General features: G+C 38.6%; 1 protein-coding gene across 13 annotated transcripts in view; it reads left to right on the forward strand.

Moving 5' to 3' along the window:
• The window catches only part of GAB1 (GRB2 associated binding protein 1), a 140,003-nt gene extending 135,601 nt beyond the window's left edge, over window positions 1-4,402 (forward strand). For 7 of the 13 annotated variants that reach the window (XM_027829975.3, XM_037897263.2, XM_007067780.4 and 4 more), the window contains 2 exons: window positions 1,365-1,487; window positions 2,496-4,402. In XM_027829975.3, coding sequence (XP_027685776.1) covers window positions 1,365-1,487; window positions 2,496-2,654 — 282 coding nt within the window. In that variant the 3' untranslated portion in view covers window positions 2,655-4,402. Of the gene's footprint in view, window positions 1-666; window positions 743-1,364; window positions 1,488-2,495 lie in introns of those variants that run through there. The other 6 variants (XM_037897262.2, XM_037897264.2, XM_043545739.1 and 3 more) reach the window with 2 other exon arrangements.
• The last annotated feature ends 14,426 nt before the right edge of the window (window positions 4,403-18,828 follow it).

The raw sequence follows: 18,828 nt of genomic DNA on the forward strand, positions 1-18,828 counted from the left end.
TTAATGGACACATCCTGCTTGTGTAATTGTGTGAAATATAGACCCTTTTCTACATAAAGAGTAATATGCTTTTACACATGCCAGAAACAATGATACAGACAATAAAACTTGTATTTTATAAATGGAATACAGTATATATTTACAGTAAACCCTTTCAAAGAAGTTCCTAACAAACAACTGAGATGCTTAATTGACTCAGTTTTTTAAATCCCAGCCATTTTTGCTTGTCCATGTTACCTCCTACTGTTAAAGACATTGATGATAGTGGAATAAATTGTGTAATGGAATTTAAAAAAACAAAACAGAACAACCCCCACTAAATTAACTGTTTAAGCATTGGGGAGGGGGCATTTCCCAATGATCTTGAGATGGCTACAAAGCTTTAGGTTTATAAAATGCACTGATTATATAAAGTTTTTGAAAACTTTACATTGTTTTAACTACAATTTAAAAAAGGGTCCATAATTTTCTCATCCTTTCCTGTCATTGACTTTAATGTATCTTGTTCCTACATGTCATACTTCTGTTTAATTTAGTTAAATGAGCAATATTCAGCATTTTCTTTCAAGTTGCTGTCAGCTTTACCCTGTCTTTCCTTCTGCCTTGCTCTTCATTTTTTGCTGACTGCTGCCCTCTGTCTTCCTTTTTTTTTTCTTTATCTTTTAGAGAAGAGTCCTTCTATTGTACTGTTCCTATAACACCTGTTAAGAGGGAGGGATCAGGCTGGGAGAGGACAGAGGAGGTGAGGTGGTAAAAATCTGGGCTAATTGAAAACTAGGTTCATGCAATACAATATAGTTTATTTTAGGCAGCCCTGTCCAAATTTTCTAGTGAGATTAATCCTGCAGTTTTATCAACTGAATAATTCTTTTGGATTTTCAGATTAGTTGTTATGAAAGTTTTTGAATGAAATGCAAAAGGTTTTTTTCAAAACTTTACTGGTATTGTAAGGCTTAGTTTTTATCAAATGACTATTAATAGCAATACAGTGAAATACAAAATTCTTTACTTAAGTAATGTTAAACTCGAGACACAGAGTGCCAATCAGAAAATCCATAGATTGTCCTTAGCTCACTCGTATGTAGAAATTAGACACAATCTTTTTGGAGTGTCTACCTGAAACTTGATTTTTTTTCCTATCTTTTGACTCTGTGTCCCAAGATCAACATTAGTTAAACTTAATTTTTGTTTAGAATATTGTTAGTTCATTAACAGTAGGCTATAAAATATGAATTATTTATCAGACCAGGAGATCTCTTTGATGAGTTCCCAAATCTTGACTCTGTAGATAGTGTTTAATAGATTGAGCAAAATGTTCGAATGTTCATTGTTGTTGACTTGATTATTTTTCATTATAATTTCAGATTTTGTTCGGCAGCAACAGTCTTGATGGCGGAAGTAGCCCTATGGTAAAACCCAAAGGAGATAAACAAGTAGAATACTTAGATCTGGATCTAGATTCTGGGAAATCTACTCCACCTCGTAAGGTAAACAAAATGACTGTTTTAAAAAAAGGTTGATCTGATATACAAGCCTGAGCTGCGTGAAGAATGTGTGAGGTGTTGAAAATTTAGATTGGATTCTCTGACTCAATGAAAAAGAAAAGCAGCTCAGCAGCTTCGCCCTGATTAGCTAGCAGGTATCTATTGTGGCCAGTCATGAAAGCCATATTGCACCCCTCTGGGAAAGCTATAATATATCCTAATGACAGATTTGCATGGGGCTTTTACCTTGGTCTGTCAAGGCATGATAAGAGAAGTCAAATCCTTGATCAACTTTACTCACCACCTCTTTCTGAGAGTTACCACAGGTCTCGCGTCACATAACTGTCATGTAGTTTATCAGTATGGGAAGTGCCTGTGTCTACAACTTCAGTACACATAGCGACGTTTCGGTGAACTTTCAATGAGTGCACAGTAGATCAAGTATTTTCCTCTTGGGATTTCTTCCCTGGAATCCTGAATCTTAGTATTTTATACAAGCCTTATCTTGTGTAACTGGGAGCTATTAAAATAAAATCTTAAGCAGGCTGTGTTTGTATCAATGGCCTGGATAATACTTAGTCCCGCCATGAGTGCAGGGAACTGGACTAGATGACCTCTCGAGTTCCCTTCCAATCCTACAATTCTATGATTATACCTTCCCCAGTCCTTCCCCCTCAGATTCCCCGACCGCTCTCAACCCTCATTTGTATTTTTTCAAATATCAGCAAAATTGCGAGCTATTATACGTGCTCATCAGTGTTGCCTGCTGTCTTGTTACAAAGTGCAAGTTTTTATCAGAGATGTCTTTCAGAGTTTTATTGTCCTCTAGCTTAAGATTATGTTCAACAAAAACATGTGCAATATGTTGAATAGACTAGGTAGTACTCTGTGTATGTAGTATTATTTTTTTAAAAAAATACTTATTACACTCATAGCTCTATTGCAGATGAACCTGGCTTCATTTTATTGTAAATATATGTTAATGCCTTTTTCTCACTCTCCCCTTTCCAGAAAAAAAGTAGTGGTTCAGGGAGCAGTGTGGCAGATGAACGAGTGGATTATGTTGTGGTCGACCAACAGAAAACACTAGCACTGAAGAGCACACGAGAAGCATGGACTGATGGGAGGCAGTCTACAGAATCTGAAACCCCAACTAAAAGTGTAAAATGAAAATTCTACTGTTCCTCAAAGAACAAAAGAACTATCATTTATCACAGTGAATTCTGATGAAATACAGAACCATAACTGCCATGTTGCTTGACTGAACAGTACTTGGCAATTCACTGGTGTGTAGCTTCCTGAATGAATAGATGGAAGTCAGAGAACGCTTAAAATATATCAAAGAACTCGAAGTCAGAGGACGTTTTAAATACATCAAAGAAATCTTAAAATCTTAAATTGTGCCCATGTCTCTGGATAATTCATCAAATGTAAATAATGTGTAAAAATAGTATTGCTTGGCTCCCAGAAAACCTTTTGTTCTTCATTTAACACATTTGTAGTATTACTATGTTTATGCACTTTTTCAGTTAAAATGTTGGTTCAGGTATTCCCAGTTAATGAATTTTAATGACGAATTCATTTTGAGAATTTTTTCTTACACTACTATACATTACAATTCTAGGTTAATTAAGCTACTTGTAGATATGGAAATTAATGTTTGAACTTCATTTTAACAATTTAGAAATGATTTAGCAGTAGTGTCACAATTTAATAATCTACTTGAAATGTCAAGAAATAAACGTTAGTTACATACTGTTTTTATATTTAATACATGCAAAGAATATTTGGAAGTCTACAGGTTACCTTCCTAACAAAAATTGCTGTGAGTTAATAATAATGAACTATATTGGTTTTAGGATCTAGCAACATGGCTTAAACATTAGTTATTAGTGGTGGAATGTCTATTGTATTTTATTAATGACAGTGTTCTGTGTTCATTGGGTGAAGATTCTGCAGGGTGGGATCTTACACTTTTAAGACTGAATAATTAATTGTCAAGTAAACCTGCAAACCACTGATGGCATGCAGTAATGTTGTGATCTCACACTTATTAACAAGTAGTAACCTTGATATTATTTACAGAAGGTAGAATTTATAAATAATCAGGTACGTACCAAGCACTGTTGTGCTAATACACTGATCAGGTTTAGACAATGAACTTAGTTTTATATTTCTTAGAAGTCCTAATGTTGGTTTTCAATTTGAAATTAATGGGACTGTTTGACATTCTCTGTTTGTAGTACTAGCACCATACTGTGATTTTGAATTAGATAGTAATTCAAATGGAAATACTATGTTTTGACACTATAGTGCCCTTTCTACAATCTTTATTTTACTTAATCTCCTGCTTTGCCTTATATTTAGATCCCTATGCAACTGATATTTTATATCTATTTTTTATAAAATAGATACTATACCTAACTGATCCCCTTGTTGCTTTTTCCTGGTACTGGATTTAAAGCTTTGTGTACTGTGATCCTTTTTGTTCACTATCCCAGTTCCAAATAATACTCTGCCTTGGTTTAGAACCATAATTTAGCTGTCAGGAAGAAAATAGATTTTCTTCAAGTACATAAATGACTTAAATTTATTAATTATATCTGGATTGAAAATTTACTAACACTTTTTTTTACACAGATACCTTTAAATAAACTATCTCTTTTTGTCCAGACCTTTTAAATGTTGAATGAGTGTATACGTGTGTTAGTCTTGTTTTCTGTCATGCTGGCCTTAGTACTTTGCCTAATCTACCATAGGTTTTTTTCCAATTTACAGTATGTAAACTGTTTTATTCTTAACAAGGGTTCTTTTTAAATTAGTAATATTTTGATGCTTTGAATGTTCCTTTTTTAACAAAAAAACTAAATACAGTGCATTTTGAGGTGAATTTTAAATAAATCAAATTGTTCAATTTTGATGTGTAAACTCTGTCCAATGGAACCACAAAACAATACAAATTAAGATATATGGGAAAAGTGCCTAATTACCAAACACAGTTTTTTCTGTGAAGTTGCTAGATTGTAGATACAATAAACAGTACGTCTAAAAAACTAAACCTAAAAATATTTTCAAAAGCAAGTTGCTGAGAAAAAACCCCAAACTGCAAAATTGGACCAAATTCCTGTCCCGTTGAAGCCAATGGAATTATTGCCATGGTCTTGAGTGAAACTAAGTATGAGCTAATTATAACTAGACTGTCTTTGAAAAAAGAAAAAGGAGCAACTGTATCAGGCTTCCACTCATGAACATCACTTTCAAGGACTGAAATGTTACTGTGCATAATTATTCTTGCTGGTGAGCAAACTTTCCTTATTCACCAATACTGCAATTGAAGCATCTATAAGCAAAGCATGTGTTTGGTACGCCACGTAATATGGGGTAGTCTTATTTGGGATACTAATTTCTAATTTTTTTTTATACTATTAAAGCAGAAATGGTGGGGTCTGATTTACCTCTCGCACCAATCCTTCACAAGTATACCAGTCTTTGGAGGAGTTACTCCCATTTTAAACTGATCTTAGTGGAGAATCAGACCTTTCATTTATTCTGAACAATAAATATGGTACTTATCAAAGGGCTACCATAAGGGGGCTCGAGGCCAAAATTGTACCCTTATATGGAAATACACATTGAGGAGGCCTCAGAACACGGGGTTGAAATTGAGTTTTCTTTTAATTCTCTTCAGATGGGAAAGTTTGGGGGTGATGAGAGGGGTCACAGAGGTGTTTGTGAAAGAGAATCTCTCAATCCCCTGGAAGGGGATGCTACTCTGTCCCTCCTTCACTCCATGACAGTGCGGCTCCGTCAGTTTTTCAGTATTACATTTTTATCTCCAGTACTCTGCTGCTTAGTGAACAAGTAGCAATCTGAAGCTTTCCTTGACTCTTTCAACCATTTCAGTGCTTCAGGGCCAATTTTTTTTTAAAGCTGGGTTTCCTGAAGTTGCGCACCAATATCAATATATAGGTGCCTAAAATGAATGGTTTTTCAGAGGTTCTGAGCACTTGTGACTCCTTTTGATCTCAGTGCTTAACTTTAGGTACCCAAGTTTGAAAACTTTAGCCCTCTTTGACTAGACAACAGGCATAGTTTGCGGTGAATGATGTATCTGGTATGCACTTATGTCCTCACTTGAGTTATAGCTTCCATTTTATTAGACTTTTTAATTCAATAACATCCATAATGTTAGTTTCAATGAGCAAAAATTGAGTATTTTTTTGTTTTTTGTTTTGTTTTCCTAAAAGAGAAACTATCAAACACCAGTTTCCAGACGCTACAGATAGTGTGGACATAATGCTTTCAAAAATAATATTGGAGTGGTTTTCTTGACTGTGTTGGATTTTAATGTATTTTTCATATTCATTTTTGGCATTACATTATTGTCAGCCTGTATTGCCACAAGGACATTCAAAGAGAGGGTGGTATTAATACTGTATAGTGTCCCTCATTTCTAATAACATAGCTAAAGTAGAACTGTATGCTGCCTATTTGTTGTCATGCTCCTCTGTTCTGTTACTATGATTCTGACATTTTAAAATGTGCTGAATTCTAAATTTGGAGGAAGCAGAAGCAAAGCTAGACCACTGGCCTATTGTGATTTTCAGTTATGGAGGAACTCAGGTACTACAGTAATGGGTGCTATTATAAGGACCTCAATAGATGTGACTGCAAAAGGAGTTTGTCTTGGCGATGTGTTATGTTCTTTTCAAGGACCAGGTAAGCTATAGATTGCTTTGTTGTTATAGTATATTGTGAATTACTGGATGGATGCATCATTTATCACATTATTTACAATGAACAATGGTAATTTAAGGCATAAGGCAAAATCTATAAAATAAATGCCACTTGAATCTAATCTGAGCAACTCAAAACTGTTTTTCAGTTTCAAGGTAAGAGTTGATTTCTTCTTAGCCATTGAAATTTGTCTCTAGCAAATCTTCTCACAATTTTCCCCTTCCTTGAGATGCTTTAGACACTAAATAGAATTCTGCCTTATTTCGGAAGTTTTAAAAAAAGTATATATTGGTCTATTACAGAATAGAAAAAGAGAGACAAATCAAAAAGAAATTCATGCAAACTAAAAACTCTGTAGTGCCTAGAGTATTAAGAAACTGACTTCAGAAATTCCTGTATTTCAGTGTCACTGAATGTCGAAAAGTCAACAGTTTCTTTTCTGTTAAGTACTAATGGCCATACTTTCACAAACTATTGCTTATTAAGAGTGTGACCTCACAAGCTGTTGAAATGTGCAAACCACAAAATCTGTGTGAAAGGCCTATAAGGGGACACTGATGGAAAAGGGTGGAGTGTGTTCATTATATTCTAACTCACTTCAGAAATGTATTTTGCACAAATACTTTAAATTTAGCTTTTTTAAATATTCTGTCCACTTATGGCAATTTTGACACTGCCACACACATGGCTTATTAGACAAATCATAGTCTTTCCATTTTAATCATGTAATTTAGATTTCATTGCTCCATTACCTAAAATGGGCCACAGGCAAGTCTGAAGACTTCTCACTGCATTCTGAGCTAAGTAAGATTTTTATCACAAATTTAAGGTTCGCTATTGCTGATTGCATCAGTCAATTGTGTTCAAAGTATTTTTGGTTCTAAGTAGACCCAACACTTGTTAGTGTTACATTGCAATCTTACAAAATTGTCCTGAAAACTTACCAGCCCAGGGACAAGTCTTCTGTCCCCTTTTTTATTATTACATTTTGTTTATGAAAAACGGAATGATATTTACTTGCCCATTCCAAAAAAAAAAGAAAAAAATTAGCATGCGTGTTCGAGCGAATACAGTTTTGCAAGGCTGTTGTATTCTAACTGAATTTGTTTGGATTTTTCCCTTTAAAATCAGAGTAACTGATTAATATCCAAAGGCAAAGTGAGCTTTGGAAGTGTACCCTCAGTGCTTTCCTCATTTGCTCAATGGTTCCAGGTTGTGGCACTGAACACTTTTAGAAGGGTTTCTTTCTTGCCTGTCTTCATTATTGTGTGAAAATATTAACCAGATAGCGAGTTCTGAAAAGTGCACATTTTTTGCCTATCGAACAGTTACACCCTTGGCAGAAAATCATTTTAATTGGTGCAGATGAAATATAGAGCCAAGCTGTTTTTTAAAACTGAATAAGCAGCTAGGTATCTCAAGGTATAGGTCTCAACCTGTCAAGGGCCAAAGGGGGGAGACAATAAAAACAAAGAAAGAAAGGTTGAGATGTCTTGATTAATTTCTTTTACATGACTAGTTTCCCACAATCTGTTTTTGTGATTCAGCATTTCTGATGATGATTTACAATACCAGAAGTGGGATGACAGCAGAGGGTGGGACATGGGACTAGCGGAGAGGTGTGCCATCAGAAGAATGGATAACCTACTTCTGTTAGCACTGGATTTTACTTTTAGTTTCTCCTTTAAAGAAAATCTCTGTGAACATAACTGTCAAGATTTCATTTGGGAATTTGCTCACAGAAGTGGCAGATTTATTAAAAATTTATTTAAAATTTAAATTACCTTGAAAGAGTTTATTGCCTATCCTTTTTCAGATTAAATGCATTTGGTTGACTTTGTTCTCTAGCTATTTAAAATGAATTTTGCAATGTAATGTGTACACCCAAGAGATAATAAACTAAAAGCACTTTGGTAAATTCAAATTAAGCTAGTGTTTCTTATGCAATATTTGACAGCCAAGAGAATTATTTTCCTGTTTCTAAACCATAGAGCATTAACCAGTGCCTTTCCCTCTCTATTAAAAACCAAGAAGAAAATCTTACAAAAACAGAATTAATAAAAAGGTAATTGATTTTAGCCTAATGAGAAAAATTTCTCCTAAAGAGTATAAAATATGGGCATCAAAGGTGCTAGAATGAAGACTGTCACATTTAATTTTCTAGCCACCTTTCAAGTATAAAATTATTACCCACCACTAATCAGCACATTTTCTGTATATTTTAGGGTATTTAATAACACCCATCAGTGTGTTTAAGCCCTTCCCATGTAAATTATGTCTGCAAAAAAATAAAATGAGAACTCCCCATGTGGTATATCCAATTTGAAAAGGGCCCATGAAAGTTTGAACATTGTTATATAAAAGATTTTAAAATATGCTGTTTGAGGCTCTTTTCCAACTGCCCTTGAGTGGTGTATGTGGGAGGAGCGGAGAGGGAAAGGGCAGTGTTATACCACATACCCAGATGCCTTGATTGCCCTTTGAGATATGCTGAAAGCCGGACTCCTTCAGCCACATAAGTGTAATATGAAATAGAATCATACTTCTCAAAGTGTAACTACTGCTTTTACACATGATCTTACATTATAAAATAAGAGAAATATAGATAGTTTTGATTTTGGAACAAGAGGCCTGTATAGACTTAATATTTTATCTAAAATAGTTTGCTAAAAAGCGTGTTTTAATGTTCAACCTTCTATTTTAGAAGCTTATCTACAGACAAGGGGTGCTGATGTTTAAAATTCTGAGCATTGCTACTGAAACTTAGAATTTTAACTAATGTGGCTAAAAGTTGTTTTGCTTCCACTTCTACTTAAATTGGCAAAATGGGGGGAGGACATTAATATAAATAATGTCCTGGTTTTGCTGATTTGGTACCAAATTACCAGCACTAACAGACTTTGAAAATCAATAGGTTCCTAAATGATGTATTCTTTACTTTTTAAATACTTTCATGGGTGGTATTATTCAGAGAGAAAATTGGCTCTTTGTTCCCTAACCCAGTGGTTTTCAAACTGCGGGTTGTGACCCAGTGCTGGGTCGTGGAATGTAAGGCACTGGGTCGCGGCAGCTCTGATCAGCATTGCCGACTGGGCCATTCAAATCTCGTCAGCGGTGCTTCCCAACTAAGCAGGCTAGTTCCTACCAGTTCTGACACCATGCTGCGCCCCGGAAGTGGCCAGCAGCAGGTCCGGCTCCTAGGTGGGGGGCGACCACGGGATTCTGTGCATTGCCCCCGCCCCAATCATTGGGGCTCTGCACTCCCATTGGCCGATTCTCAGCCAATAGGAGCTGGGGGGGGCAGGGTGGTACCTGTGGGCGAGAGCAGCACGGAGCTGCTTGTGTACCTCCACCTTGGAGCCGGACCTGCTGCTGGCTGCTTCTGGGGCGGAGCACGGTCCGTGGTGCCAGGAGAGGCAGGAAGCCTACCTTAGCACCGCCACTGACTGGGAACAGCCCGAGGTAAGTGCGCACCCCAGCCCTAAGCACCCCCCCCCCTTACCTCTAACCCCTCATCCCCAGCTCTGTTGAGTCGCGGGCATCAACAGTTTTCTTAACTGGGTCGTCAGAAAAAAAGTTTGAAAACCACTGCCCTAACCCGTAGTTATGTTGGATAGCCACATGACTGGAAACTTTTTCAGCCAATCAAATGCTTCTTTTAGGACTTTTTCTCTCCTCGTGCTAATGAAAGGTGCTGAACTGACAACCTTGAGAAGGACATCTTCTGTTAACAAAACAATATAAGTACAGGAACTGCAAGCTTCTCCACACTGCCCTGCTCAAGTGCCTCAGCCCTGATCTGGACCTGGTGAGGTAGTTGTTCAATCTTGGTCTTTCCACTGAGGCTTCCCACAAGGTTGCATGTTATAGCCAAAATGGCCCGTTTTCAAAAATACAAGTATGATATAATACACACAAGGCTATGGTATATATTCAAAGCCAGTTTTAAACTTAGTTATCAATAATTAATATATTGAGGGCAAAAAGTTCAAACATTGGTACTTACAGTTAGGTTCTAAAATTATATTTAGCCTTTTGGATGCACTGGGTTCACATTTTGAAGCTTTCTCGACAGCCATGGGGGCTAAAAACTTACCTTTTTAAAAAAAGAATGAAGGCTGAAATCATCACATATCCCCTTGACTCCAGGAGCTGGGACTTTAAGGAAAGCAATAATTATGAGACTCATGACAAAATCATGAATTGGCAACACTGCAAGAGCAGCACAAGATAAGACTAGGGCCTTTTGGTTGGTGATGAGCTCCCCCTTGTGTATGTGGAAGGCAGCCACTCTGAGAAATTCCAGTAATCAAGCTCATCAGGCCATCCCACAGCAGTCTGAAGGCAGCAGGCTCAGCCCATCAAACAGAAAGAACTGCTTGAGAGAAACCCTGTGACCAATGCCAGAAGGGGCAATGATGAGCTCTTTCGAGAGCTGTGTCTAGCCGAACAAGGGAAACACAGTAAAGTTTAAAAAGGTTTTTACCTTAATAGTAAAGGTAGAAGCAAAATTATACAGTACTCATTCTTTTAAACAAGGATGGGATAAAATGTGCTTTGGGGGTAAGGACCTATTAATCTATTATTATTTGGATTATACAGTAGAAGTCTCAACCAGGGACCAGGATCCCATGGTACTAGGCCCTGTACATACACATAACAAAAAGACACTCCCTGCCCCCAAAAGCTTACAGTTTAAGTAGGGCTAGACCGTGCTGGCTATACTGCCTCTCACCATGCATTAAATTCTTTTGGTTAGTCTTTCCTAGTTCTTTTTCCTGTGGTTTCACTAATGGACTATATACTGTATAATATAAAAGAGCCCTAAATTTTATTGTATCAGAGAGAGGGATTTTTTTTCTTTTCCATTAAGGCACAGGCCTGAGATTCAGGAAACCTGGCATCCAACCCTCCAACTCTTACTCAAGCAAGTTATCCTTACTTGAATGGGGAAACTCTTTGTGATGAATATTTTTAATGGATGAGTGGGCTCTGATTTTTATTAATGTGTTCACTGTAGGAAAATATTGAAAGATTTTATGCAAACATTTCAGCTAAGGGTTGGTGAACTCACTTCAACTCTTTGTGATGTGTCAGTAGTTGCTCAAAATTGGAATTCTTTGTGCTATATTCACCCAGCTCGAAGGAGTATGTATTGTAGAATTGCATTCCTGGTCTATTTCTCCAGGGATCTCTCCTGGCTCCTCAAAATGGGCAATGTGTAGAGACTTTGCAATCTTCAAAAAAAAGTGCTGTTCATTATGTAAAGTGAAATTCACCCCTGTGTAGAGGACCCACACAAGGTCTATGCCTCATTTAAGTTCTCTAGTGTGAATTTCACCTATACTGCATATCCTCATTAGTATCTCCACTTCTCACACTTGGGATCAATTTTCCCCCATTTAATTTAAAGGGAACAGAAGTGGGGCCTTTTTAAAAAATCTTTCAGAACCCTTAGCTGACTACCATCTGTTCTTCTGGCAGTGCAGTCTCCTCAGTGCAGGTGCCTGCCTACTTTTTGTGTCAGATACTGTGATCTTTCTCTGAAACTGTATATGAGCGCTGACCCATCTTTACCTGTCAGCTTTGTCTACTCACTTTCAAGTCACCTGTTTTCACATACTAATGATTTTAGAACATCGGTTGCTTATTACATTTTTCCTTAGACATGGCATTCTCTGTTAAGGACACACTTTTATTTCCCATGAGTTTTTGAACTTAATTAAAAATTATTAATTATATTTGAAAATTAAAATCTATCATGTTTGAAAAGCAATTACTTTGAAAACAGGTACTTTGCCACTTCATTTTCCTGAAGAGAGAGCAAAACTCTTATGAACATGTTAAAAAAAATCACCAAAGCTCTATTACATTATTATTCAAAACAATCGCTAATGCAAAAAAGGAGTTAGGACTTTGCACATGAACCAATAACTTGCATTTTTACGGAAACGAATTACTGTATTATGCATGAATATACAGCACCTATGGAAAATGCATAGGTAACCCAAACATAATCTACACATAATTAGCTAACTCTCCTAATCAATGGAAATTAGGTGCCTTTGCAATTTGAAAATCCTACTAGGCATCTATCTCTTTTGGCACCTAAATAACTTTAAAAATCTGGTCCAAGGTCATGATCCAAAAGGAAACTATTGAGCTTGGTGAAAGGATGAAAACTAAAGAATCTAGACTAAAATGCTATGATGTAGGTCTTGATCCTCTGAGTTCACAGGCACAGACAGATCCCCGTATCCATGTGGAGCTCCACTGACGTCATTGAGGCGCTGCATGGATGCAGCATATATGAGCATGCAGGAGCAGGGTCCTAGCAGTTCTTTACAGATGCAACACCTGCTTTTACTAAAGTCCAATTTATTAACAAAATTTTTACCCTATTTTCAACCCATAATTGACTAAATCATGAAGAGGTCAAGTGACTTGCCCAGTATCGCATAGTTAACAAATAGAAAAGGAGTACTTGTGGCACCTTAGAGACTAACCAATTTATTTGAGCATGAGCTTTCGTGAGCTACAGCTCACTTCATCGGATGCATACTGTGGAAACTGCAGAAGACATTATATACACAGAGACCATCAAACAATACCTCCTCCCACCCCACTCTCCTGCTGGTAATAGCTTATCTAAAGTGATCATCAAGATGGGCCATTTCCAGCACAAGATGGCCCATCTTGATGATCACTTTAGATAAGCTATTACCAGCAGGAGAGTGGGGTGGGAGGAGGTATTGTTTCATGGTCTCTGTGTATATAATGTCTTCTGCAGTTTCCACAGTATGCATCCGATGAAGTGAGCTGTAGCTCACGAAAGCTCATGCTCAAAAAAATTGGTTAGTCGCTAAGGTGCCACAAGTACTCCTTTTCTTTTTGCGAATACAGACTAACACGGCTGTTACTCTGAAACCTATAGTTAACAAATGACTCCTTTGAGTGAGCCTGTTGGCTTCCAGTCCTTTGCCAGGAAACAATATCTCTCAAGGTCTGATCACAGAGAGAGAGGAGCAGGCTTCTTTCTACAATTGGGACTTTGAGAAGAAGGTATGTATGTGCAATGAAACAGTGTAAATATGCATGTATATTAGGCCTTTCAGTCACAGAAGTTTGGTAAATAAAAACAAAAGAAGCATACTCTTTATTCTGATTTTTGTTCAGCCAGAGAGAGAATTAGTTACAGAAACTCATTCTCCAAGGAACTCTGTAAGAAATATAAGCAACTGATGTCCAGATTCTGTTTTTAGATAGGCATATGTGGTTCTCTCTTACTTAAGTAGGAGTCACATAGAAGCAAAGTTTGACACACATATATTATCAGATTTTATATGGCTTATTTTTAGTTTCAAGACTACTAAGTTGGAATTTTCCTACATGTGGCAGTGTTTTTACAGTCTGCATTGCAAACACAGCCCTAAAATATGGTAGGCTTATAGTTCATGACATTTAGTGTGAGCACTGTAAACATACTTAACACTATTCATTTTGTATGAAACATTAATTTTCCTAGCAGCATTATACCATAACTTGAATAAATCCAAGGTAGTGCCCACTGTATTTAAATTTAACAGCACCTAAGAAGATATGAAGTTAATTATATATAGTACATTATTTGTGAACATTATATTTCCACTGAATTGCTGAAATGGACATACAAAAGCTGGGTTTTTTTTGTTGGAGGGTTTCACAGCTTGGAGTTCATATAGTGTTGGTATTGTAAGACTGCATCTCAGCTGACTGGGTCAAATTGAGACACAGTAATACTTACGAATAAATATATGTGACTTATCACCACTGTAATCTGCAGAATTCCTGATCTCCTGAGGATGGAATAAGTATTGCTGGATCATGGAGATAGTGATTTGTATCATTAAAACAGGCCCACTCATGCACTCAATTTCCAGTGTGATTCTATGCTCAGTGCATCCACTCGGTTGATCACTGGGACCAGTGACTACTTCAGTGGGTCCAGGATTTCACCCAAGAACAGCAAAGAAGGGCTCCTACCAACCCTATGAAGAAAGCAGGGCCAGTGTCATCATCTAAATCATACTAAATCATCCCAGCCAGGACTTTGTCAAGACGGGCCTTAAAATCTTTAAGGATGGAGATTCCACCACCTCCCTAGGTAACCCATTCCAGTGCTTCACCAACCTCCTAGTGAAATAGTGTTTCCTAATATCCAACCTAGACCTCCCGCACTGCAACTTGAGAACATTGCTTCTTGTTCTGTTATTTGCCACCACTGAGAACAGCCTAGCTCCATCCTCTTTGGAACTCACTTCAGGTAGTTGAAGGCTGCTATCAAATCCCCCCTGACTCTTATCTTCTGCAGACTAAATAACCCCAGTTCCCTCAGCCTCTCCTCATAAGTCATGTGCCCCAACCCCCTAATCATTTTCATTGCCATCCACTGGACTCTCTCCAATTTGTCCACATCCCTTCTGTAGTGGGAGGACCAAAACTGTATGCAATACTCCAGGTGTGGCCTCACCAGTGCCAAATAGAGGGGAATAATCACTTCCCTCGATCTGCTGGCAATACTAGTACTATTACAGCTCAATATGCCATTGGCCTTCTTGGCAACAAGGGCACACTGCTGATTCATATCCAGCTTCTAATCCACTGTAATCCCCAGGTCCTTTTCTGCAGAACTGCCGCTTAACCAGTCGGTCCCCAGCCTGTAGCGGTGCATGAGATTCTTCCCTCCTAAGATTCTTCCTTATACATGAAACCTCTGCACTTGTCCTTGTTGAACCTCATCAGATTTCTTTTGGCCCAATCCTCCAATTTGTCTAGGTCACTCTGGACCCTATCCCTACCCTCCAGCATATCTACCTCTCCCCCCAGCTTAGTTCATCTGCAAAGTTGCTGAGGGTGCAATTAATCCCATCATCCAGATCATTAATAAAGATGTTGAACAAAACCGGCCCCAGGACTGGCCCTTGGGGCACTCCGCTTGATACCGGTGGCCAACTAGACATCGAGCCGTTGATCACTACCCATTGAGCCCAACAATCTAGCCAGCTTTCTATCCACCTTATAGTCAATTCATCCAATCCATACTTCTCTAACTTGCTGGCAAGAATACTGTGGGAGACTGTATCAAAAGCTTTTCTAAAGTCAAGATATATCACATCCACCGCTTTCCCCATATCCACAGAGCCAGTTATCTCACCATAGAAGGCAATCAGGTTGGTCAGGCATGACTTGCCCTTGGTGAATCCACATTGACTGTTCCTGATCACCTTCCTCTTCTCCAAGTTCTTCAAGATGGATTTCTTGAGGACCTGCTCCATGATTTTGCCGGGGACTGAAGTGAGGCTGACCAGTCTGTAGTTCCCCGGGTTCTCTTTCTTCCCTTTTTAAAATATGAGCACTATATTTGCCTTTTTCTAGATGTCCATTCTTGTTCAGCTAATAGGATCTTTTAAAGTAGCTCATATATGGTTTACTTGTTTAACAACAACAAAAAAATATTTAAGAACAAGTGTTCAAACGAAATTGAAAGACATTGCCTGAGAAATTTCACACAAAGAAAAACTGTAATTTAAGTACTTTTTTCTTGTTGCATATTTACAAATGCTGTAAGTGTTATTTCTCAACTGTTTTTTTCAGTCAGTCTGTGCAGGTTCATATGCTGCTCTGGTTTTTAGCTAGCTTGTATGCTGGCCTGTGACAAGTCTCTTAATGCCTCTTCTGAATCATAGAATCATAGAATATCAGGGTTGGAAGGGACCCCAGAAGGTCATCTAGTCCAACCCCCTGCTCAAAGCAGGACCAAGTCCCAGTTAAATCATCCCAGCCAGGGCTTTGTCAAGCCTGACCTTAAAAACCTCTAAGGAAGGAGATTCTACCACCTCCCTAGGTAACGCATTCCAGTGTTTCACCACCCTCTTAGTGAAAAAGTTTTTCCTAATATCCAATCTAAACCTCCCCCATTGCAACTTGAGACCATTACTCCTCGTTCTGTCATCTGCTACCATTGAGAACAGTCTAGAGCCATCCTCTTTGGAACCCCCTTTCAGGTAGTTGAAAGCAGCTATCAAATCCCCCCTCATTCTTCTCTTCTGCAGACTAAACAATCCCAGTTCCCTCAGCCTCTCCTCATAAGTCATGTGCTCTAGACCCCTAATCATTTTTGTTGCCCTTCGCTGGACTCTTTCCAATTTATCCACATCCTTCTTGTAGTGTGGGGCCCAAAACTGGACACAGTACTCCAGATGAGGCCTCACCAGTGTCGAATAGAGGGGAACGATCACGTCCCTCGATCTGCTCGCTATGCCCCTACTTATACATCCCAAAATGCCATTGGCCTTCTTGGCAACAAGGGCACACTGCTGACTCATATCCAGCTTCTCGTCCACTGTCACCCCTAGGTCCTTTTCCGCAGAACTGCTGCCTAGCCATTCGGTCCCTAGTCTGTAGCGGTGCATTGGATTCTTCCATCCTAAGTGCAGGACCCTGCACTTATCCTTATTGAACCTCATCAGATTTCTTTTGGCCCAATCCTCCAATTTGTCTAGGTCCTTCTGTATCCTATCCCTCCCCTCAAGCGTATCTACCACTCCTCCCAGTTTAGTATCATCCGCAAATTTGCTGAGAGTGCAATCCACACCATCCTCCAGATCATTTATGAAGATATTGAACAAAACGGGCCCCAGGACCGACCCCTGGGGCACTCCACTTGACACCGGCTGCCAACTAGACATGGAGCCATTGATCACTACCCGTTGAGCCCGACAATCTAGCCAGCTTTCTACCCACCTTATAGTGCATTCATCCAGCCCATACTTCCTTAACTTGCTGACAAGAATGCTGTGGGAGACCGTGTCAAAAGCTTTGCTAAAGTCAAGAAACAATACATCCACTGCTTTCCCTTCATCCACAGAACGAGTAATCTCATCATAAAAGGCGATTAGATTAGTCAGGCATGACCTTCCCTTGGTGAATCCATGCTGACTGTTCCTGATCACTTTCCTCTCCTCTAAGTGCTTCAGGATTGATTCTTTGAGGACCTGTTCCATGATTTTTCCAGGGACTGAGGTGAGGCTGACTGGCCTGTAGTTCCCAGGATCCTCCTCCTTCCCTTTTTTAAAGATGGGCACTACATTAGCCTTTTTCCAGTCATCCGGGACTTCCCCCATTCGCCACGAGTTTTCAAAGATAATGGCCAAGGGCTCTGCAATCACATCCGCCAATTCCTTCAGCACTCTCGGATGCAATTCGTCCGGCCCCATGGACTTGTGCACGTCCAGCTCTCAGTATGAGACCTCTGTTCATATTGTCTTATGATCTAACATTGCTACTTTTTTGTATTGAATTTTAAGTCTTTCATGCGTTTCCTTGTCATAGAGATTTTTGTCTTCTTTTCCACTTTGTTAATCTTTTCTCTTCCCGCTTTCTTTCCCTGCTTTATTTTCTGATCTGCGTATCTATTTCAGTTTTTAAAAAATGATCTGTGTCCTCCATGCTGCTCCCAGACCTAATAGTTCTTCATTTTCTCCTCTAGTTGAAATTCTCTTTCCCTTTTCTTTTTAACTGTGTTTCTGATGTATCTGTTTCTAGTGTCAGCATCTCCCTGCTCACCTGGCTGCTTAGGTACATATGAAAGAAAACAATAGTGTCCAGTCCAAGGTCCTGATCCTGCATGTGGCTGGACCTCTGTGCCCATGCGCAGTCCTAATGGCTTCAAGTGAGTAATCAATATTTGATAACTAATTATATAGCCGGACTGTGTAGAGACAACTATAGTTATGGTTCCCTGTTTCCATTCTACATTGATGTTTTCAGTTGCTAATCATTTCTGTCAAACGTTCACCAAGCTTTGATCTCTAGCTAAGTGAACTTTTTTTTTTTTTTTTTTTTAAGTTTTGAACAAAAATGGGTCTGCCTTTTCAAGGTCAAAGACAGAGAAAAAAGGGAGAGAGAAAACGCTACTCAGTAAGGGGGGAAAGAAACATTGGAGACAGTTAATGGTTGCCATCTTCAAAAGCCCTGCTGTGGGATAAAATTGCACCTCACAACATCATTCAGTGCCATGTAATAACATTACATTCTTGGCCCAAAGAGTTTAAAATCTAGGGTCCTGCTACTGCAAACTGCTCCACAGGGGCACAGAAGTATGAATGTATACAACTTATTACCGGAGAAGGGCCTAGATAGTGATACATGCAGATGAACTGCAACTAGATATTTTGTCTCCTATATTTTTCAACCCTCAAAATTATGGACGTTTTAAAATAATTCTCTACAACGTGATGAACATATACAAATGGGGTAGGTCCAGTGAAAATAAAAAAGACTGTCACCCTTATCTTTACAGGAAAGCACTGAGGTTCAAGGGTTTAGGACACTGAGACCACGTCTATACTAGCACTTATATTAGCAAAACTTTTGTCGCTTAAGGGTGTGAAAAAACCATTCCCTGAGCAACATAAATTTTTCCGGCATATGAGCTGGTTTTATTATGTCGACAGGAGAGCTCTCTCCCGTTGGCATAACACAGCTACACAAGTGCTCTTACGAGTTCTGTAAGCTTGTAAGTGTAGAAATGGCCTATGTCTCAAAACTTCTACTGGTAAGACAAAAT

This window comes from Chelonia mydas, chromosome 4 (assembly GCF_015237465.2).
Source record: "Chelonia mydas isolate rCheMyd1 chromosome 4, rCheMyd1.pri.v2, whole genome shotgun sequence".
Lineage (NCBI taxonomy): Eukaryota > Metazoa > Chordata > Testudines > Cheloniidae > Chelonia > Chelonia mydas.